The sequence below is a fragment of the Diadema antillarum genome, unplaced genomic scaffold (assembly GCF_040938485.1).
Source record: "Diadema antillarum isolate AM-2024a unplaced genomic scaffold, OU_Dant_1.0 seq00001373_RagTag, whole genome shotgun sequence".
NCBI classification, from domain to species: Eukaryota; Metazoa; Echinodermata; class Echinoidea; order Diadematoida; family Diadematidae; genus Diadema; species Diadema antillarum.
This window is the reverse complement of record NW_027272134.1, coordinates 249,864-270,254: the sequence shown is the minus strand read 5'-3', so window position 1 is coordinate 270,254 and position 20,391 is coordinate 249,864. Positions and strand designations below refer to the sequence as shown.

The window sequence follows — 20,391 nt, the reverse complement described above, 5'->3', positions numbered from 1 at the left end:
GAAAACTACCTCAATCAGTCTACTACAATCTTCGGATGATGTGTGAAATATACTGATGGTTGTGGTCAAAGTTACCCAAAGATTATAAGTAATAATTATGCACACATACAGTTTCTATAGCGCCATTTTCCATTCTGAATAAATACTCGAGGCGCTTTACACCGAAATGATTAGACTGAAAATATCGTAAAAGAAGCAGCAGAGGAAATTAATGTCTGGCTTCAAGACGCACGGTTAAAAAGTAGGATATTAGGTTGCTCCTCATAGACGGTATGGAGTTTGAGTGTTTCAGCTCGATTGCGTGGAAATAAATTCCGCAGTGTTGGTCCCGCGAAAGCGGAGGATGTAAGAGACCAGAATCAGTATTGAAACTTCTTTGAGGGCCTTGTCAGTTTTATTACCAGAGCAACGACTGGTACCAATTTTCACACTGGATGTAAGAGTGACATCTTGGGTTAAACCCTTTCTTGATGGATGAACGATTTGGGGCTGGTACTAAGTACAAAGTCTCTTGGACTTCGACAGAAGAAATTCGTTAAATATTGACGATAACAATGGTATAATGGAGAAAAAGGTGTCAAAGGTGACCTTCAACCGTAGAAAGATGACCATGGAAAATATAATTCCTTGTCTGTACTGCAGGATAGAACACTTTAAGCCGTTTTTTAACCTTTTCAAATGAGGTTAAGAAAAAGAGTTCTTCTATTTGCAACTCCGATCGAGAACCCACTGGAACCATTTCTGTCAGATTCGTCAGATTCATGCAGCGTGCGCCAATCAAATTTCATGTTGCGTGCAATAATTCTTGACCCGAAGTGGTTCTTGCTACCCGGCATTACTTCCTTAGCCTTTTTATCAGTGCCGTATTCGCCTAGGTTTTAATAAATTCACACATTCGGTGAAAAATGAGACACGCTTTCCATCACAGCTTTGCCTTGTGGAATACACCATCTTGTCACTCATCTCTCGCGAAATCTGGAAGCCACCACACTTTGGCTCTTCCAGACACACACACACCAAAAACAAAACAAACAAAACAAAACAAAACAAAACAAAAACAGGAAAAAATTGGACAATCTATATAAAAAAACTTAAACAAATCCACCGATCGGTCTCTCCCAAAGGGGTAGGCCTATCGCAACTGATTGACAAACCGCCCTACATCAAGCACTTAATTGGTCAGTGTATTTAATAGTAGTAGCTATAACAGAAGAAACTATGGGCATACACACTCGAGCAGGATTCGAACCTGCGACCTCCTGATCACCGGACAGGCGTCTCATCCACCAGACCATCGAGCTTCCGCCTTCCGCCTGGCAACCACTGCTGGTTGTAATCCTTATAGCATGTAGCAGGTACTGCGTAATTATTCAAGTTGATGACAGACTTTTTACCATGCTTACTGATCTGATTCTGGCGTGCGGTCACAGAGATTTAAACAGTTCGCAATGGTTCAAAACACCGAATCAGACTGGATCGCCTTTTTTTCCGGTCAAAGTCTGTTCATCCTGACCGCTTTCAAAGATATTCAAAGCAGCTATAAAAACTGGATTTCACTCAGTGAATCTTGGCTGCTATATATAGTCACTAGACTAATGTTCTGGAGGCACTAAAAAGTACAGCATAGATATTATGTATTGTACTTGAGCTGATGTTACCAAGGATGAGAGTTTATATACTTTGAGCAAAGAAAATGGGTTTTCTGAAAACACATTTTCTTTGCTCAAAGTTTTCACTGTTTATTATTTGTTTCTGGTCAGTTTTCCCTTCTTTGTTTCAATATATATATATATATATATATATATATATATATATATATATATATATGTGTGTGTGTGTGTATGTGTACTTGATATACAGATATATAGATATGTATTATAAACCTTGCTTAGAGGGAGAGAAGGAGACAAACAGACAGAATGACAGTGCCATAGTTTTCACCTTGCTGGAGACACGATGCGAAGGCAAACCAGAGACTGTTCTGCAGGTTGAAATCGTTGGCCTCGTCGCACTCCGGACCTCCCTTGCCGTAAGAGCTGTACGGGCTCAGACGGTCCAGGATGTAGATGAGGAAACCGACCACGAACAAGGAGGCGAGCACGCAGCCCCACACCTGTAGAGAGAGAAAAAAGAGATGTTTGGAGAGAAGGGTACGGCTAAAAAATGATTTCGTATGTACTTACTCTTTATGTGAGCGCTTTAAATGTGGAGGGACACTAATCTTTTTGTCACTTTAGAAATAATGATACGTGAACTTCATTTGATTTTTGCAGTGAAATCATAATTGGTTTTTTTTTTGTTTCTCACAACAGTTAAATCGTACTACGAAATGTTCAGCAACTGGGTGTCACAATATTCCGCCAGCTTCGAAAAACATAGAAGAATTGAAATTGCAGAAACCGCATACTCACACTAAAGAAAAAAGAAAAAGGTCAAGGACAAGGAACAAAATCAGTGAGATTCAACGTAAAATGTCTAACCTTGATGTCGAGAGGTTCCAGGAAGGCGAATACGTTGGACTTCTTCTGCGGCTTACGAAGCAGAATGCCCACGCCATAGTTCATGAAGGGTTTTGTGAAGTCGACCACGGTCTCACGGTCCGAATTTATCACCATTCCTGCCACGGCCATGTCAGCAAGCTGTCAAAATGTTTGGTTTGTAGTTGAAGGATTAGTCATCTTGCGTAACCATTAAGGAAGAAATCGTAGCCACTAAGGATGAAATCATAGCTTTATTAAGGAAGCATCCGCAAAATGGATTACGTTAAGTCTCCTCCGAAAGACTAGACAAGAAGACAAAAGTGCCTTGCCTGAGGACACTACTACAACTGCCGGGAGACTCGAATTGAGGGTTCAGGAATTAGGATCCACTGTGTCAACCACGCAGCCACAACACGTCAAACCGATGCTGGACAGAATGTGAAGTGGTTTATTAGTGAAATGTGAATAGACATATGTCTTTTGAGGAGTAGATATTTAACGGTTTAATTCATTAGGATTACTTCTCTTTTGGTAAACTGGAAAACATCTAAGAACGTGTCTAAGTGAGGCATTTTGGTCTGCTTGTGACTGAAAATTAATAGGATAGATTTGCAGTGTTTTTCTGGGAAAGCCAAAAAAGGACAAGATAGGGTCTCAATATTCTTAATGATTGTCAAAATCAAAATCAAATTTGAATGGTCTAGAAATGGGCGAATATGAAAAAAAAAATGAATCAAAAAATCTTATCAAAGTTGGTTCATATCTACGGTAGATAGTAATGACTATACGCACTGGCATCATTCACAATATTCCGGTTTATGTAATGTACATGAAGCAGGGACCTTAAGACGTGGTCTTTACCACTTGGTCACAACGCATTTGGCATTCTTCGTGAGAGCTCACCCCGTAGTAGACTTGACCGACCAGCCCGTTCCACGATCCGTCCGCCCTCTTTCCGCCGTAATTACTGTCGGGGGTCAGGTATATGTCATAGGTGAAGTCGAGCTTCTCCGCGATCTTATCGAGCATATCAATGCAGAAACCCGTGAACTTCGGGCCGGAGACAGTTTCCTCTATCGTCACGAATGGCGCTTCCTGTCGGACAAAATTACACGTTATATAACAATATATATATTCTTTCACGTTATGGCATGAATAGGCTCTAAGTACACAGGGTTGGCTTTTCTTTGTATATCAATGCACCCAACCATGGATATTCTTCAGTTTCAGAAATCGGAAGCAGAATTATTAAATAATGATAACTGAACTACACACAAGCACTATATAGTATTGCGGCTTAACATCTTTTCTTTTTTTTACTTTGTTTTCGTTTGGATGATAGAATGCAATTGACTCCCCATCGTCTTGCCAAGGCTGTTGCATAATTATGTCTGTGCACGTGACTTTAACCCCCCCCCCGTTTGTATAATATTGGGGACTGGTCATTAACAAAGCTCTGTCTTTTTAGTGGGTCTCTCCTTATCGTATAATTACGATAAGGTTCTCAATTGTTGTACATTCTTTTGATACATAATGTTTTGTTTACCTTATTCTCTGTTGTCAAAAGAAGTGTGACTTATATGTTTTGTCGAAAAAATGAAATAAACTTTGAATTGAAAAAAAAAAAGAGTGACCTCTCTTTTCATATTATGTGTGTGAACTACCCCCCCCCCCCCGGAAAAGAAGACGCCACAACCCCTGTGGCCTTGAGAGATGGGTCTCTTACCTCAATGGTGACGATGTTGAACCTCTTGTTACGAATCTCATCGAAGCGTCGTGTGAAGGGAAACTGTGAGAGCGTGAGCTGTGCCTCGTGGTCCCACGAACCGATCTGGGGAGAGATACATTTCCCGCCATTTAACGAACTTTGCCACGACCAACACAGTACCAAGATTCTATATGCAGGCAGGTTAAGCAGTTGCAAGGGAGGTGTGTGTGTGTGTGTGTGTGTGCGTTTGTTTGTGTGTGCATTTGTATGTGTATGTGTCCTTGTGTGTGTCTGGGTAAGGATAAAGTAGTATAATTATGTACGAACATTCTAAGACAGGAAGGGCACCTACACCTTATGCCAAGGGGTATTATGCCCCGGAAAAGCACTCATGAATGCGAGACACTGAGAAAGCTATTAACGTTCGATAATGATTCGACAATACTTATGAATGTTGCATGTACTTTCTTTTTGATATGCAAGAGTTACATCCCAATCGAACGAATGATGCGCACTTTCTATTGTATACTTGAAGAACGTCAAGTAACATCCCCCACTGGACAGTATGAATGTGAAAAAAATCCCATGATGTCAGAGACATAAAGCAGTATATCACCTTCCAGGCTTTTGTGACGTTGTTGTGACCCTCCACACTGATGATGTCGATAGCGACCTCTTCGTTGTAGCCCGTGCGATTAAATTGGATCACGCCCATAAGACCGTCTGTTTCTACCTGTGTATGCAAAGACACACCAGTCCAATAAACACAAAAGACATGATTAAATGAAAACAGGTCATGCATCACCCAGCGTATCACTAGAAAAAAGTCATTCTCCATTGAAAAGGGCGTCAAAGCTTTTATCTAGGTAGAATCATATCAATCATAGATAGTTACAGTCGGAAAACTTGGCAAAGTAGATAGAGTTCCTGGGACCTACGACCTATTTTTGCGGCATTTTTTGTGTGTGACATTTTCATGAGAAATATGAAAATAAATCAAAAGTGAAATTGAAGTTAGAATTTGTGATTCAAATGCATTTTATCATTTTTAGTTGGACTTCTCTATGAAACCGGGTATTAGCTGCTACATGAAAACATCTAACATGAAATTACGATTCCATGTTTGTCTTAAGATTTGAGACCTGCCTATTTGTTTCTTTAAGTATTTGACGTGTTACGATTTCGATTATAATCATGTTATTTACTCACAATCAAATAGTTGTTGTATACAGTGCACTCCCGTTACAACGAACAGGGTTATAACGAAATGCCGGTGACAATGAAGTAAAAATCAGGCCATAACATTATTTGCTCAATGTTTTTTTATTTCTCATTGTATTTGTTCTGTTACCACGAAATTTCGATAAAACGAAAGAAAATGCCGGTCCCGAGGATTTCGTTTTAACGGGAGTCGAATGTACGAACAAAGGTTTATGTGCCCGGAATCCCCCCCCCCCCATCTCTCTCTCTCTCTCGATTACCTTATTCAGGGCTTTCTTGAGGCGGTTGGAGCCCCGTGAGTTACTGCGATACTTGTTGTTATAGCAATGCGAGATTTCTGGCTCCACAAATCGGCCCTTGGCTACCACGTCTGATATAGACACAGCGAGTGCGCGGACTGCGTCATAGAGGTAGGCCTTGTGATACTGAAGAACAACAAAGAAGAGAAAAGAAGAGGAATTTTCATGGTAAGTATGGTAAAATTGATAAACAAAAACATAATCTCTTCGCAGCTGCAACACAGACCTGAAAATACTTATGATTATCTCGTCGCAACATCTAAGAAATGAAACATTTGATATCAGAAATCTTTTGATGAAAGGAATGTCATGTTATCAAATTCTAGCGAGTATTTCCATGCTACATGATATCAAAGAGTAAACCTTGAGTGATTTGTGCGCACAGCCTCTTAAAACAAATAACTTCTGACAAGAGAGCCCACATAGGCCTACAGTAGGCACAACAGTGGCGATGACAATGACAATGACAATGACAATGACAATGACAATGACAATGACAATGGATTTTTTTTTCTTGAAGGCCCCACCTGGGAGCATTGAAAAATAATTAACAAGGTAATAATAATGACAATAATACATATATACACTGGCAGTTCAAGTAATTATCTACAACACAGGCCTACTTGGCCTATTTACATCTTAACTTATTATTCACTTTGTACATTGAATAAGAGAAAAATGTCAAAATAACATTCCAGCGTATGGACGTTTGAACTAATGGAGACATCAGAATCTAGATAACTTATAACAACCTGGCGGAAACGTGATATTAGGGGTGTGTATGCGTGTGTATTTTTGTGTGTGAAACTATGCGTGTGTGTGCGCAGTATTTGGTGTTGTGAAAAGGGCACTCTTACCTCCATGGGTTGAAGATAGTCTGGCATAAGCTCCGTGGAGTTTTCCGGCATGTCACTGCCGAGTTCGGGGTCAAGGGTTAACCAGGCTTCGTAGAAGTCCTCCCGGGTCGGGTCGATGGAAACACGCTGTTTGAGCAGTGTGAGGATACCACGTGATCCGTTGAAGAAGCGGAACTCGTCGATTGGTTCCTTAAACGATATGACGTCACAAAAGAAACAGAAAAGAATCCGTCAATCCAAGTCTCCCTATAACCTACGTGTACGCTACTCAAGTACTGAAGTACTGCAAATACATGTACACGCACAAACATATTATATACTCATATATCAATATACCTATCTATAATGACAAGGAGAGTGTAGAGATACACTAATGTCTTGTATGTGCTGAAGACAGGTGAGTATGTGAATGGATTGGTATACATAAAGCCACTGAGAGAGAGAGAGAGAGAGATAGTGTGATATAGATATAAATTGCACGTCATGCCATGGTGAAATTAGACTTTACCCAAATGGGAAGATTGTCGAGATTTTATCAGAATAAAACACAATAAGATGATGGCAATTTAACAATTCCCTTTGTGACAGGTAGGAAGGAATTAGCATGTAGAAGAAAACTTTTAGGTAAGTTTAATGATCTATTCACGTCAACTTTTTAAGAAGAACGTTCAGGCGTCTTGCATCTTGAGACCATGAGTCATTGGCGTCGCCAGGATTGAGCGGAGACTACCAAAGCGTTTGCCCTTTGCGGCGCGGGAAAACTGTACACCCTACTTTCTCCGATCTGATTAAATTAGTACGAGGAAGGGATCGGAATGTTTTCAATTATTGTCGGAAAGGTCTTGTGATCAATTAGGCGAGTAAATCATGGAAAATGATAACCACTTTGGGATAATTTCCGCCGTTTGCATTAACTTTAAATGAAGAATTGAATTATTGATGTCCAAAAACATTTATGCCGTCTGTTGACGACGGAATAGCAAATGGTGACGGCACAGACGTTCGCGTCATAGCCGGGGTAAGGAGGCTCGATTTTTGAGAACAAGTCACGAAGATTTTTTTAACCACCTGAACCCATTTCGAGGATTTCATTGCCAGACGCTAAGTCGTACGCTAAAAGCCAAAGTACTCCAAGTATCTATTCCCTTCAATCTCCCTAAATCTTTTGTAATGGCATGAGGGTTCACTGTAGTGTTTTTTATCAATATTTTCTTTCAATGCTGAATTGATTGTCGTATTATTTGTAAAGTGTTTGGTTTGCCATGAAAAAAAAAACCCCAGAGAATAATACTTCACTTTTGCTTTTCATTCCGTTCATTGTTGATGTTCTTAGACTGTAATTTCTAGGTCCCATAAAGAGACTCTACTTGATTTCCCAAGTTTCCACCATCTCGTGAGCATGAATGAAATATTATGATTTGATCATATTAAATGGTAAATGGCAATGAAAGTTTTTTTTTGTTACATTCTTTAAACATTTCGTTCATTTTCTCTTTTTATTTTCCGATGATTTGTTTTCTTTTCTTTGTGTATGTATTTATGGCATAACCTCAAAGGCTCAGCAAATGGAACAAATACTCATGGGGAATGCACTTAGCAACGGAAGTTGATGTCACCATGGGATCAAAAGTAACTATGTCACAAAACGACGTCTGCGGAAATAAAATCTGTAGTTTTCACTAAAACAAAAAGGCCGCCAAGAAGACCGACGTTGCAAGGCGTATTTCATCTTGCCTATTGCTGGTGTTATTACGGTCAGCATTAACGGTCAAACCGAGTTACAGCTGTTGGAATCATCCCCTAGAATCGAGCCGAAAACATCTCTGTACAGTCTACTGCAGTGCTGACTTTCTAAGACAGTCAATTTACACAAACGCAATAATAACGAAACTAGTAAAAGCAAAGAAATGCCACGAGGTTGCATGAGGGACTTACTCTATGTGCGCTGTCGTGGCTATAGTAACTGTCGTCTATTGGTTGACGAAAAGCGTTGCTCCATTCCTGTAGGCAAGGTAAACGGTCATAAATCGACGTTAAGCAGCATTTTCGAGATGTAGATATTAACGAAGAATACACAACACGTTATTTATCTGTCTTAAGGAGCCTTTTCCTAGAGGTTGATATCTGTCGAGAATTTGGATAATATCATGCATCGACTTCACATGCAGCTTTTTCAAGATGCTGATGGCCGCTGAGTACTCGTTGATTTGGTTAAGAATTTCTGGAAATAAACCAAAGCAACGACATACTTGAGTGAAACACATCATAAGCATTGCGACTGTACTGATTATGTTGTTTGTATCGAACTTTGGATACAGTAACCGCAATGAGGTGTGAAATGCTCGATTAATACAATTTAGACGATGAAACCTTCCAATTATATATATATATATATATTCTTCTTTCTTTTTTTTGGGGGGGGGGGTTGTCCTCTGAAGTATAAATATGTCTCCTGAGTATAATAATTCCACAATAACCCCCCCCCCCCAAAAAAAAAAGCTAAATAAATCTTCATATAGGCCTAACAGTGACCTCATATTCATTTCTATAACTCATAGTTTATGTCATTTTCCTCATGGAAAGATCGGGTCATGTAAACTTCCCTTTCACCAGAATTGGGCCAAAAATTGAGGAAAACATTTACTGTTCAATGTAAAAAATTATCTTGGTGAACTGTTGAAATTATGGGTAATTACATATGAACCTGAGGATGACAAGACAAAAGAAACTGAAAAATATTTGTCAAAGTATGGGCTTAATCTATTTTAAAAGCAGGAAAAACACGCTGCAAATGAATTTAAAGGGTATGGTGAAAGGATATTATTGAGGTTATTGGGACAGGGAGGTTAATGAAACAAAAATATCTGGATCATAGTTAACATTATTCGTCAAGGACGTGGCTCAAAGTGGAATGAAAGCACCCCGGCATGAATATCAACGTTAGGAGCTACCCGTGCGTGGTTGTAGTAAAAGACATGAATTGAGCATTAAATCAATACAATGACGAAAAAGCTATTTCTGTGTCTTATTTCTACAATCGTAATTGGCTGGTCTGAGCAATAGGCAGAAAGTTAAAACGTGAAACTACAGGAGAAATGGGTCGTAATTAATTACAACACGGAAAAAAAATCCACGAAATTAGCAGACACAGTACAACACAACAAAAACTAATCAATCAAATGGGAATTCTCCTCGTTGAATAAGAAGCGCATGTTAGTCATCAAGTAAAAAAAAAGTTTCGTTGCAGTTTGAGGAAATGAGTTATGACATGAAATCATGAACTGGCACAAGTCTTAAAAAACAAAAACAAACAAACAAACAAACAAACAAACAAACAAACAAACAAACAAACAAAGAAACAAACAAAGAGATACGTGAAATCATTGTTGCTGCATTGGCGGGGGAAGGAATAGCGGATGCATGGCTGATGGAGTCGCATGTCATCGATGAAATAGTTTGGAAAATGGGGGAAATTAAAAGAGAACTCGGGAATGAACGAACCAACGAACCATTACGTCATCATCAGCTGATTCTGACACATCACTTTCAAGGCAGCTCTGTGTGCAGAGGACAACGGAAAAGCATGTCACGTGAGAAAAGCGCAAGTTGGAGAATTTGACGTCATAATGACGGATGCTCAAGGGAATCACGTGACACTTGGAGATGCGGACCGGAATGCGTGAATTGCATTGATAATAGAGGAAACCATCTGATTGAGCAGCTATACTCTTTCACCATACTGATCTGGCTGTCAACCAGTCGCAATCAATGAATTTTAGACTTGCAATGAATTTTCTTAGATGCAACCAGTTCCATCCACAGCCTCTGCTTGATGGCGTTGAGTGTGGACGAACTCTTCATGCGATACAGGGATTCGCTCTGTCTTTACGTAGAAGCTTTGGTTGGCAGGTTTAACGTAAGTCAAAAAGAAAAAAAAAAACACGGCTTGATGCTACTTGATCGAAATCCATCAAGACTTCGAATTTGCTTTTTTCTAGCCAGATATCAAACGCTTTCCAACCATATGTGGAGGACTTCACCCTTGTGATAGCCTAACAAACTGCATCAGGAATTCACTTAAATACCAAATAAATATATCGAAAGACAACCCCCCAAAATCTTTACTTTCAGACGATGAATATATGATTTTATCTATGAATATGTGACGTTAACACTCGATGTTCCAACAGGCTAGCAATGATCTTAATAGATATTGAAAAAGGTTGAAAAATGAAGTCATCTCAGAAACGTGCAGTGTCCAAACGAAACGAAAACATATACGTATTGTATCACTGAGCAGCTTCTGCCACTATTACAAGTATATGTAGCAAACAATGAATGTTGCACAATGGACTCGTCGCTTCGAAGTTATTAATCTATTAATATTGATACGTAATGAAATAAACATTTAAAGGGTCCATCCATCTTCTTTGAATCTATTTTGTTAAACATCATTTAGCCAGCTGTTTTTTAAGGAATGCCTGCACGTTCGTCTGACTCGAGGCTACTCCAATAAAGGAGCGCATTGGTAATCATTTTCTGCTATTTCATCCAAAGCAAACGAAACAAAACGATCACGCAAAACAAAGGAACTCAAAATGTCACTTCAGAAGTAGCAGCGGTGATAAAAAAAATATTGCACATCCTTTCTTAAAGACTAAACTCATCAAGGGAATGTCCTTGATTTTACGTTATGAAAGACTGCCATGCAATAATGCACATAGGCCTAATCAACGCGCAAGGGATGTAAGCACGACATCACCTTTTACCTTGCCCGGAAATAAAAGAGGAAATGATGACGTCATGGTTGTACTCACGTGAGACGCTACGATCCAATGATATTCGCCTGAGGTCATTCCAAACTTGGCCGCCTGCAATCAACGGCGAGAGGGAGAGAAAAAGAGAAACCTGCAGCGTAAAGGAGTAGGGAAAGACTACAACAACAATATCAATATAAAAGCTTCAGCGTCTTATTAGAATTCGTAGCATCATTGACGTATGCTCCCCCCCCCCCCCAAAAAAAAAAAAAAAAAATGTTTCTTCCGTTTTCAAGACTCGGCGTCTGGTTATGACGACCATCAAAACCTCTCACTGTCACTTTCGTGTCAAGGTAACTGTTGTATCACCAAGGTCAGCTGTATTTTCGAAGTATTACTGTTTAGTTTTGAATGGCAGTATCTCGCAGCCAAGGCTGATAAATTGCAGTTCGTAACTGTGCCATAGCAAAGGTATAGTACTTGCACTCCACGCACGAATATCAAGTCAACTCATGAGCAACCCCCAAACGAGAAAGATAATGGAAAAAAAACAACAACAACCGCGCAGTAATGCACTTTAAAGGATGGCACGAAAACATTTTGGAAAAGCGTTAAAGAGACAGTGTAAATCTATCACAGCTCCACGGAAAGGAGAGTTTATTGACATCTTTAACATTAGAAACCTTTAAAGACTCGCATTTCACAATGTCTCGTTTGCATTGTTGTGACAAGAATCATATCGTGTTAAGATGTTGAGACCCAGTTTGCAGTGTCAACGCAAACTATGACACCAATGTTTTACTGTTCCGTATTTCGGTGTATCTCTACTCATGCACGTTTAGAATGAAGTGAAGTTATATTGACCGTACTGCAGTGTCAAAACGTGTGTACATTTACCATGACACCAGTGTTTTGTTAGCGGGCGTCATATTACTATCTTACGTTTCGAATGAGGTTGATGTTGTTGGCCGTGCTGCAGTACGCCACGCTGTTGAACATGTCAGAGTCCTTCACTGTATGCAGCGGATGGACGAAGTCCAGTTTGCCCGTCGACGGGTTTTGCTTCAGCCGGAACAACCGGAAGTGCGGCGGGTAGGTCTCCGTGAGGGCAGCAGACAGCAGTAATAAATCTTCCACATTCCTGTATGCTGAGAGTATGGGTTATTAAGGACAGTGTAAGAGAGACACCTAGCATGAAATATGCACGACCAAGATGGTTATCCTCAACGTTAGCCTCACGCACCACCCGTAGAACATTATTTTGAAGAGAATGCACACAAAACAAGAAATGATAACATTCTAACGATCAAACCTTTAACTCAACTATCCAAATATGCAAGGATGTTGCCTAGTATGGTACGATAACTGCCCAACTATCACTGCTGTTTGAAATGTGAAGAATATAGCATAAATCGTATCTTCCCATAGCTCGTAGACCTGAGCCATGAGTGAATAATCACTTTCAGAGCAAATCAAGTCTAAAGGAATTTTGCCAACTGGGACCATTGGGTTAATTGGAACTTCACAACTAATCATGGCTCTTGTGTAGCAAGGTAAAGAAACGGTGGTGTGTGTTACAATACAAAAAAAAGAGAGGAAAGACTGATTTTGGGTGTGTATGTGGCCCTTTAAACGGCCTGCCCACTCTAGACGTTTCGGCAAGCATGTTCTTGCCGTTTTCAAGAGAAGCGTAACATACCCAAAAAAGAATGCGTTGTGCACCGTTAAGCCTTCTATCACGCAGCGTTCAACTGCACGGAAGCTTTCAAAGTTTTTAAGATTGATTTTGTTCAGAAAAAAAAATGGAAATGAGTCTCCTGTAGAACAAATCAAGGAGTGACAGGGCAAAGATTACTTACTTTTCAATTTTTTAAAAACTTTTTTTAAATTACTTTTCAAGACGTACAATCAATGCGGATGATTATTGGAGATGCAGCGTGACTTATTGTACTGGCATCGGAATTTCTGATCTTTCTGTTGTTTATTTAAGCCAAGTGAATCACTATTCGACATAAGCTCCTGTCCTAGTAAAAATCCAAACAAACACACAAACAATATCTCATTAATTTGTTCAATTCATTCACGCAAACACATGTATTCGTTCATGTTTCTGATAAAGTGTTTGCTCATTGAATTTTCAGATCGACTGTGATCAATTATCTTGCTACTAAATCCTCCGCAATTTTAATAAATCATTTGTCATTCTTTGTACGTGTTTACCATTGGGATGCAGGCAAGAATATTGTCCAAACATGGTTGCCATGCCAACAAACCTGTATCGGAATCGTAGAAAATCGAGACTTGGGTCCATCCCAGCTTAAGCATTAGATCCAGTGTGGCCCGGCTAATGTGCGAGTAGTCCGGTCGTATGCTGACGCTGAAGCCGTTTTGTCTCTCCACCGAACACTTCTCTCGCGAGACCTCTACGTGTGGAATTTTAAGAGTTTCTACTAACGACTGGACGGCGAGACTGGTCTCGCATGACGTGGAAGACAAAATGGCGGTGATGTTATCACTAAGCTTCGAGCAAACTGCAGCGGAGAGAAGAGAAAAGAAACGCAATTTAAGAAATTCACATCATAAATAGTTACTCACACCCTCATATATACGTGGGCATCTTCACTATACCGTATGTCCCCTAGAAAAAAAAAATTACAGCGGTACCCTCCGCTAAGATAACTTTAAAAATAGTGAAACAATCCAAATACAATTTTTCATGTACAACCTCGCCATAGTATGAATCTATGATTCTTTGCCCACATCTTACAGAAAACCGAATTCAATTTGCTTCAGTACTCAAAGAGAAATGAGGAATTTTGTAGAGCATGTCAGGAATCTCTTCCCTCCAAGTTCTGTCTATTGTGTTCACACATTAATATGCAGTTCCAAGAGCATCCATGACTCATGACACGCTTTACAATAATCCACATTTCTCTGTGACCGTTTAACCAAATTGAATTGGGTTTTCTGCAAAATAGAGCTAAGATGTTATATTTCACGACCCTGAAGTAGCAGTTAGACGGTCTAATCATATTGGGTGTTATCAATGCGAAAATCCGTTGTAATGTTTTTGGGACATACTGTACAAATCGCATTTTCTTTCACTACATTCGTTCTTTTATATATGCATTTCCATTGACATACAGAGTACCCGTGAGTCACACTTGGCATCTAAATTTCTCAACATTAAATGTATAAACCATGCATGATGTCCATGCTTTGCGCAGTTTCTGAATTGTAAGAGAAGGTCAGTCATAAATATATTTCAGTTTTATATATTACAATCATAGAAATGTAGTTAGTACGTCCAGTAAGTAGAAAGAAAATTGCACCAAATATCCACGAAAAAATTGCAATGTAGAGTAACTTTCCTATTTCCTTCAAATTCAAGATGACAGATTATATGAAAAAACATACATGTAACCCAAATAAAAAAAGAGGAAAATAATGTATTTTATCATGTCATTGCATGTTCACAAGAAAGCCTCCGTTATACCAGTGTATACCTTACCCTGTAGGTGTGAAAGCATTTTGCAGTGTGTTATAGGCGTTATTGTTCTCTATAGTGAGTTTGCTCCAGGCATCTCAATTTGGTAATTAAGTCTGGTTTTAGATAGTTCTCATCCCTTAATGTATAGCTTTAGGCCTACATTTCATTTACAACCTCACCCGACGCAAATGCATTTCCATTGCGATTGAAGACCAACTAACGAGGCGTAATACATGTATCGTTATTTCATGTATTTAGACGTTTTCGTCACAGTGTACTATTCTGGCACACGGAAGAAGAATAAGAAAGAATCATTTCAGAAATAAACACGATAAATGTACAATTCTAACAGCGCGCTCGTGAAGCGACAAGCTTATGACCAAATATAATTACCTCTTGCCTATAGTCGGAAACATTAAACAAACAAACAAACAAACAAAACAAAAAACGGAAAACAACTGAAAACTGACATACTTGTTAAGATAAGGTGAACAAAACAAAATGAAGTTTTGCTTGTTTTGTTTTACTTCTTTTTCTCCATCCATAAAGGAAATCTTGAGTAAATTATATATAAAAAAAGACTCATAAAGATAACAAGAATCAGCTGAAAAATGAAAATATGCACGGAGCGTATTCAATTTATGCAGTAGGTTTTGATGAATATAGCACTTGGTAACACAGATGGCATGATCTATCATACATTTATAAGTATTGCATGTATAAGTTTTCAAAGCGTGTATGTGTATAGATAATATTAAGTGTAATGGTATGACTTCTTTAGCACATACTCTATATAATGCTATCTTACCATCTTACGCTTGTCATGTACTCAGAGGAGGGGACCATGACTCAGTACAGATTCTTTACCCTTTCAACCTATTTGAAGGGACATGAGCAACATTCCATTTTCACAGAAATGTTGTCATTTCGCAGCTTAACTTCTTAATGCGGAAAAAAAAGAAGAAATGGGAACCCGACATTGTACTACATGTTGTATTACATGTCACTGACAAAAATAAAAAAGAAAAAAGAAAAACACAAAACTCTCATACACATAGAATTTTAGATAACAACACAGGTAAGGTTCATCGCTTCGCTTGATATTGGAGCGGACTGGCTCACATATTATTTCTCAGGAGAAATGGAGGAAGATAAAAAAGAAAGGGAGAATACACATATAGCATTACAAAGAATATTGTTCATCGCTGGGAAGCGATTTTGTTTTTGTTTTTATTTGTTGTTGTTGTTGGGTTTTGTTTTGTTTTTTACTGAGTAAGATGAGAAGGGCACGTGTACTTTTGCAGCCAGACGTCGACAGACTGATCCACCGTGGCGGGTGGGAGAGGGTGGGAGACATGGTTCCCCCCTTTGTCTGACAGGCGATGGAAGCCAATAAATCTCAACGCCACAATCAGGGATGAGGAATGGATGTAGCAACCGGGCTGGATTGTAACAGGCATCTGTGGCAATCATCCCACGACCGAAAAGATTTGAGTTTGTTTAGATGAATTCAGGCATGGCACCAGATGACAATGAATACGAACCCCTTTTTTTATGATTTCATCTTTCCCCGTCTAAGCTGCATCCTCCTAGATGATTTTTCAGGCAACAGCCATGGTATTGGTTTTTGAGGATCAACTCCTGCAATCCCCAGACGAAGCACTGGCGTTTGGAGTATTTGAGGTCACTTCATCTCTATCTTACGAGTAAAGTGATGTAAATGTTTGATAAAAGTTATAGTTCACACGTCGTGGAAGATCCATGATCAAATGTCAAGCTTTAATGCCCTTCCATCATACTTTATTTAATGAATACTGTTACTTCTGGCAGTATTTTCAACTGTTTATTTCTAACGAATCTTGCCGGCGTATTGTCATTTCTCCGATCGGGTTGACTTTCGATAGAAAGAGAATAAAGATCAAGATGAAACAAAACGTCATCTTTGAGCGACCACAATGCATTGTGTTCCCTCTTTCTGCCTTTCTCTTCTCTCTTTCTGTCTCTTTCTTTTTCTCTTATTTCGTTTTCTCCAGTAGTAGCCGAAGTAATTTCAGTATTTGACTTTGCGGTGCAAAGGCCTTGGGTTGCATTCCTATACCAACACTTCAGATTTGACAGGGCTGTGTCGTAATGAATCACTTTCAAGCACCAAGCTTCATCAATTTCATCCCTACGGAATTTATGGATTACCGTCGAGAGCGGCAACACCGCTACCTACCAACTATAAAGTCAACGATACCCTCGGGTGGAAAGACAAAATCCTCCTCTAACCAAGCAAGCCCCACTGATTTTGAGGAATCTTATCAATCATCAAATTTTGGACAGTGATACATTAATATTCGATGATCAGGTGTACATAGTCCAAATGATGGCATCACATTGCAAATGTCCCACGTATGTCACGCCAGACTGTAATGTTGGAACAACTGTTTGTGTTACTATCTTATACAGAGCACAGAAACAAGAGATGGGAATATGCATCAATATGGCTTTTTCAACGACAAAGTGTCAGGTTCTGATATTAATTGCTGATATTGCCTTCTCCAACGGCCATTGTCTCTTTTCTCTCTCTCTATCTTTGAGTGTGAGGGAGGTTGTTATTTTGATAGTATTTTATGTTGGAATTTCCGCTAGGGATAAGTGCAACAGAAAAATAAAGCACTTGCCCCTTGCAACTACATGCGCGGAGGCGTTGTGTGGTCAAAACCCCTGCGAGCAGCATCGTGTCTTCAACGGTTACAGATCTCAGTCCTCCATTACTGCCACTGGTTTTCAGGAGCCATAAAAGACTTTCAAAGAGACCGGTATTTGCTTCGTCACACCAAAGAAAAATCTCCTCAAGATTAGAAAAGCCAGTCAGACATGTCAGATAGAAACGATACTTTATAATAATCACGCTATGCTATTTCGAGGTCCTGGAGTTATTCTATCCCTTTGCATCACACTGATTCAATCAGAAATGAATGGCAAAAACGTCGACTCCGTCTCAGCAAAGGATGTTGCGAGGCTCACGAAACCTCGCGTCGATAATAGTGAGAGAAAAAGGCTCCCATGTTGAATAAACAGCCCGCCAGGGGCCCAGCGTATATCGACTGTGGAAAGCCGAATTAACAAGGTGGGTAACCTGACGTTGACTAGATGCCTGGGAGCTTGAGACAGGTTGAGTGACAGGGAGAAGACGTGAGGTGAAGAGCCCGGAAGAGGTCAACGACATGGCAACAGTCATCCGACTTGTCGAGGAGAGATGGAAGATAGAACGAAGACAAGATAAAGAACTAACAACATCACTCACAATCATAACAGACTCAAGAACACATACACACAGAGAAAGAGAGGGGGTAGAAAGAGGGAGGGAGGGGGTAGAAAGAGGGAGGGAGGGGGTAGAGAGAGGGAGCGGGGTAAAGAGAAGGGGACAAATATGATGATGATGATGACCATGATGACGACGACGATATAGGTGGTGGTTGGTGGTGATGGTGAAGAAGATGAAGATCATTGTAAAGCATTCATATGTGAATATGGAAAATTGAAAAGGAAGAAACAGACCAGATTTGGAGATGACACAGAGTGAATGGTCATGATGACTAGCATGATTATTTTCAGGTTTTGCAGCGCAGATGAGACAATATCGATCCGCTTTTGAGTTCAGTGATCTCCGGCAATCCCAATGATTGCTTGAGGAGATGTGAGTGATCCTGCAAGAACTAATAAGAGAGGGGGAAAAAGTTATCTCGAATCAGAATGATTTGACCCAGAGAAAGAAAAGATTAAAAGCAGTTTATTAGGAAACGTTGGCAAATTGGGATAGGAAACGAATGCATCGGAATCATTTGTATTATTTTCCCCTCGTGACAAACCATGGTTTGGTAGAACAGTAGTGTAAAATTTAGAATGAAAATAAAACAAACTGCTGTTCGCTTCGGGTCTTTCCCCCTAAACATTCCCTCTTCACAAGGACCGCATCATCCTTAATTCTCCTACGTGATTCTGGATATCTCCATCAGGCTTTCCACGTGATGTAATAGGCAATAGGTTTAGTCATATGTGTGTATGTGTGCGTGTATGTGCATGTGTTGAGATATGTTTCTGGGGGTGGGGGCGAAGCTACGAGTCAATTTATGTATGAAAGCAAATTCTCCTACCAGCTTTGATTATATTATCGTGTTTCTTCCTCATGGATGATGTATTAGTCATTGAAACCCACACAGAGAAACATACAGAGAACTGCTTTGTTTCATTGTTCTGGGATTATCTTTACATAGAGGTTGAATCAACCCAAGAGATCTAGTCAGATCAGTTGAAGTGGAAGTAAAGATGGAGACGAAGAAAATATAAGAAATCGAATTTTCTCAGAAAAAATCCTTGCTACCCCCTTTTTTCATTTGTATCTGGATCAATACTCCTCGGGCCAAGGTGGAGAATGTAATTCCGCGTGAGCAATCCCTTTCTCTGTAATACGCTATGAATGGTGACGTCACCCCTCTTTACTCGATACGTCACTGTCATTAGGCAAGTTCTACTGGGGTTTCTGCCACAGCCTTTGAGCGAGCGGCATCTGCCTTGAAAATGGAATTATCGTCCAACCACTGTTTGTTTATCCCCGCTAATCATGTAAGGATGCGGCTAATCGAAAGAAAAAAAAATGAGAAAAAGAAGGAGATGAAGGGGTGAAAAAAGAAAGAAAAAAAGAAGAAGAGATTTGTCTTTCGGAGAAGAGTAATCCCGCGCAAATGACAATATTGTCAGCAAACTCATTCCCAGAGGACTGATGAGGGCGCCTAATTTCGAACCTTGTGATTATGTCGCGTCATTAGAGGAGCTGCTCACCAAAGCTTTAAGGAATTGGGTGAGCAGCTTGCTTGCTTCCTCTCCAATGTACTATCACACACACACACACACACACACACACACACACACACACACACACACACACACACACGCAAACAAAGCATAAGAAAACAATGCATTAGTCGTTAATCTATAACCTCTCTTTCTGATTTTACTATACAAACAACTTTCTCATCGTGACCTTCGTGGGAAACCACTGATTCATAATCTATTGGGTATGACATTGTTGTCATCTGAACAAGGATAACCATTTCATACCAAAAGCACAATCTATACATTTAAAGGGATGGTACAATTTTTGGTTTAGATGGGGATTCAAGTTTTGAATTTTCGTGAGATAATTCGAGACCACTTATAGGAAATATTAAAGAGCATACCGAGGAATTAAATGTTTATTTGATGGAAAGTAGTTTTGAAATGGCTGAGATATCCAAAAACAAAGCAAAACAAAGGTGGACCAACCTTTTATTAGAACCTCTTTGTTTTTGGATATGTCAGCCATTTCAAAACCAATTTTCATCTAATCGAGTTCGAACACCTCTTCAATTGTATGCTCTTTGATATTTCGTAAGAGTGGGTTTCTGATCATCTCGCAAGAAATTAAAACCTGAAACCCCTTCTCAACCAAAACTATGCCATCCCTTTAAGCATTTCATCCCAAGATGTATAAACTTTTCTCAAGAAGTTTTTGCGGAAGTTGTTAAAAAGGACCTTAGATTGCTCAGGATTGA

General features: G+C 39.6%; 1 protein-coding gene across 1 annotated transcript in view; it reads right to left on the bottom strand.

Annotated features, from left to right (window-relative positions):
- LOC139708788 (glutamate receptor ionotropic, kainate 2-like) overlaps window positions 1-20,391 on the bottom strand; it is a 52,965-nt gene that overhangs the window by 8,572 nt on the left and 24,002 nt on the right. The window contains exons 3-13 of the mRNA XM_071620737.1: window positions 13,596-13,853; window positions 12,265-12,470; window positions 11,383-11,436; window positions 8,501-8,566; window positions 6,566-6,754; window positions 5,670-5,834; window positions 4,805-4,921; window positions 4,207-4,311; window positions 3,384-3,575; window positions 2,481-2,639; window positions 1,942-2,113 (exon numbers count right to left, since the gene is read on the bottom strand). Coding sequence (XP_071476838.1) covers window positions 1,942-2,113; window positions 2,481-2,639; window positions 3,384-3,575; window positions 4,207-4,311; window positions 4,805-4,921; window positions 5,670-5,834; window positions 6,566-6,754; window positions 8,501-8,566; window positions 11,383-11,436; window positions 12,265-12,470; window positions 13,596-13,853 — 1,683 coding nt within the window. The remainder of the gene's footprint in view (window positions 1-1,941; window positions 2,114-2,480; window positions 2,640-3,383; window positions 3,576-4,206; window positions 4,312-4,804; window positions 4,922-5,669; window positions 5,835-6,565; window positions 6,755-8,500; window positions 8,567-11,382; window positions 11,437-12,264; window positions 12,471-13,595; window positions 13,854-20,391) is intronic.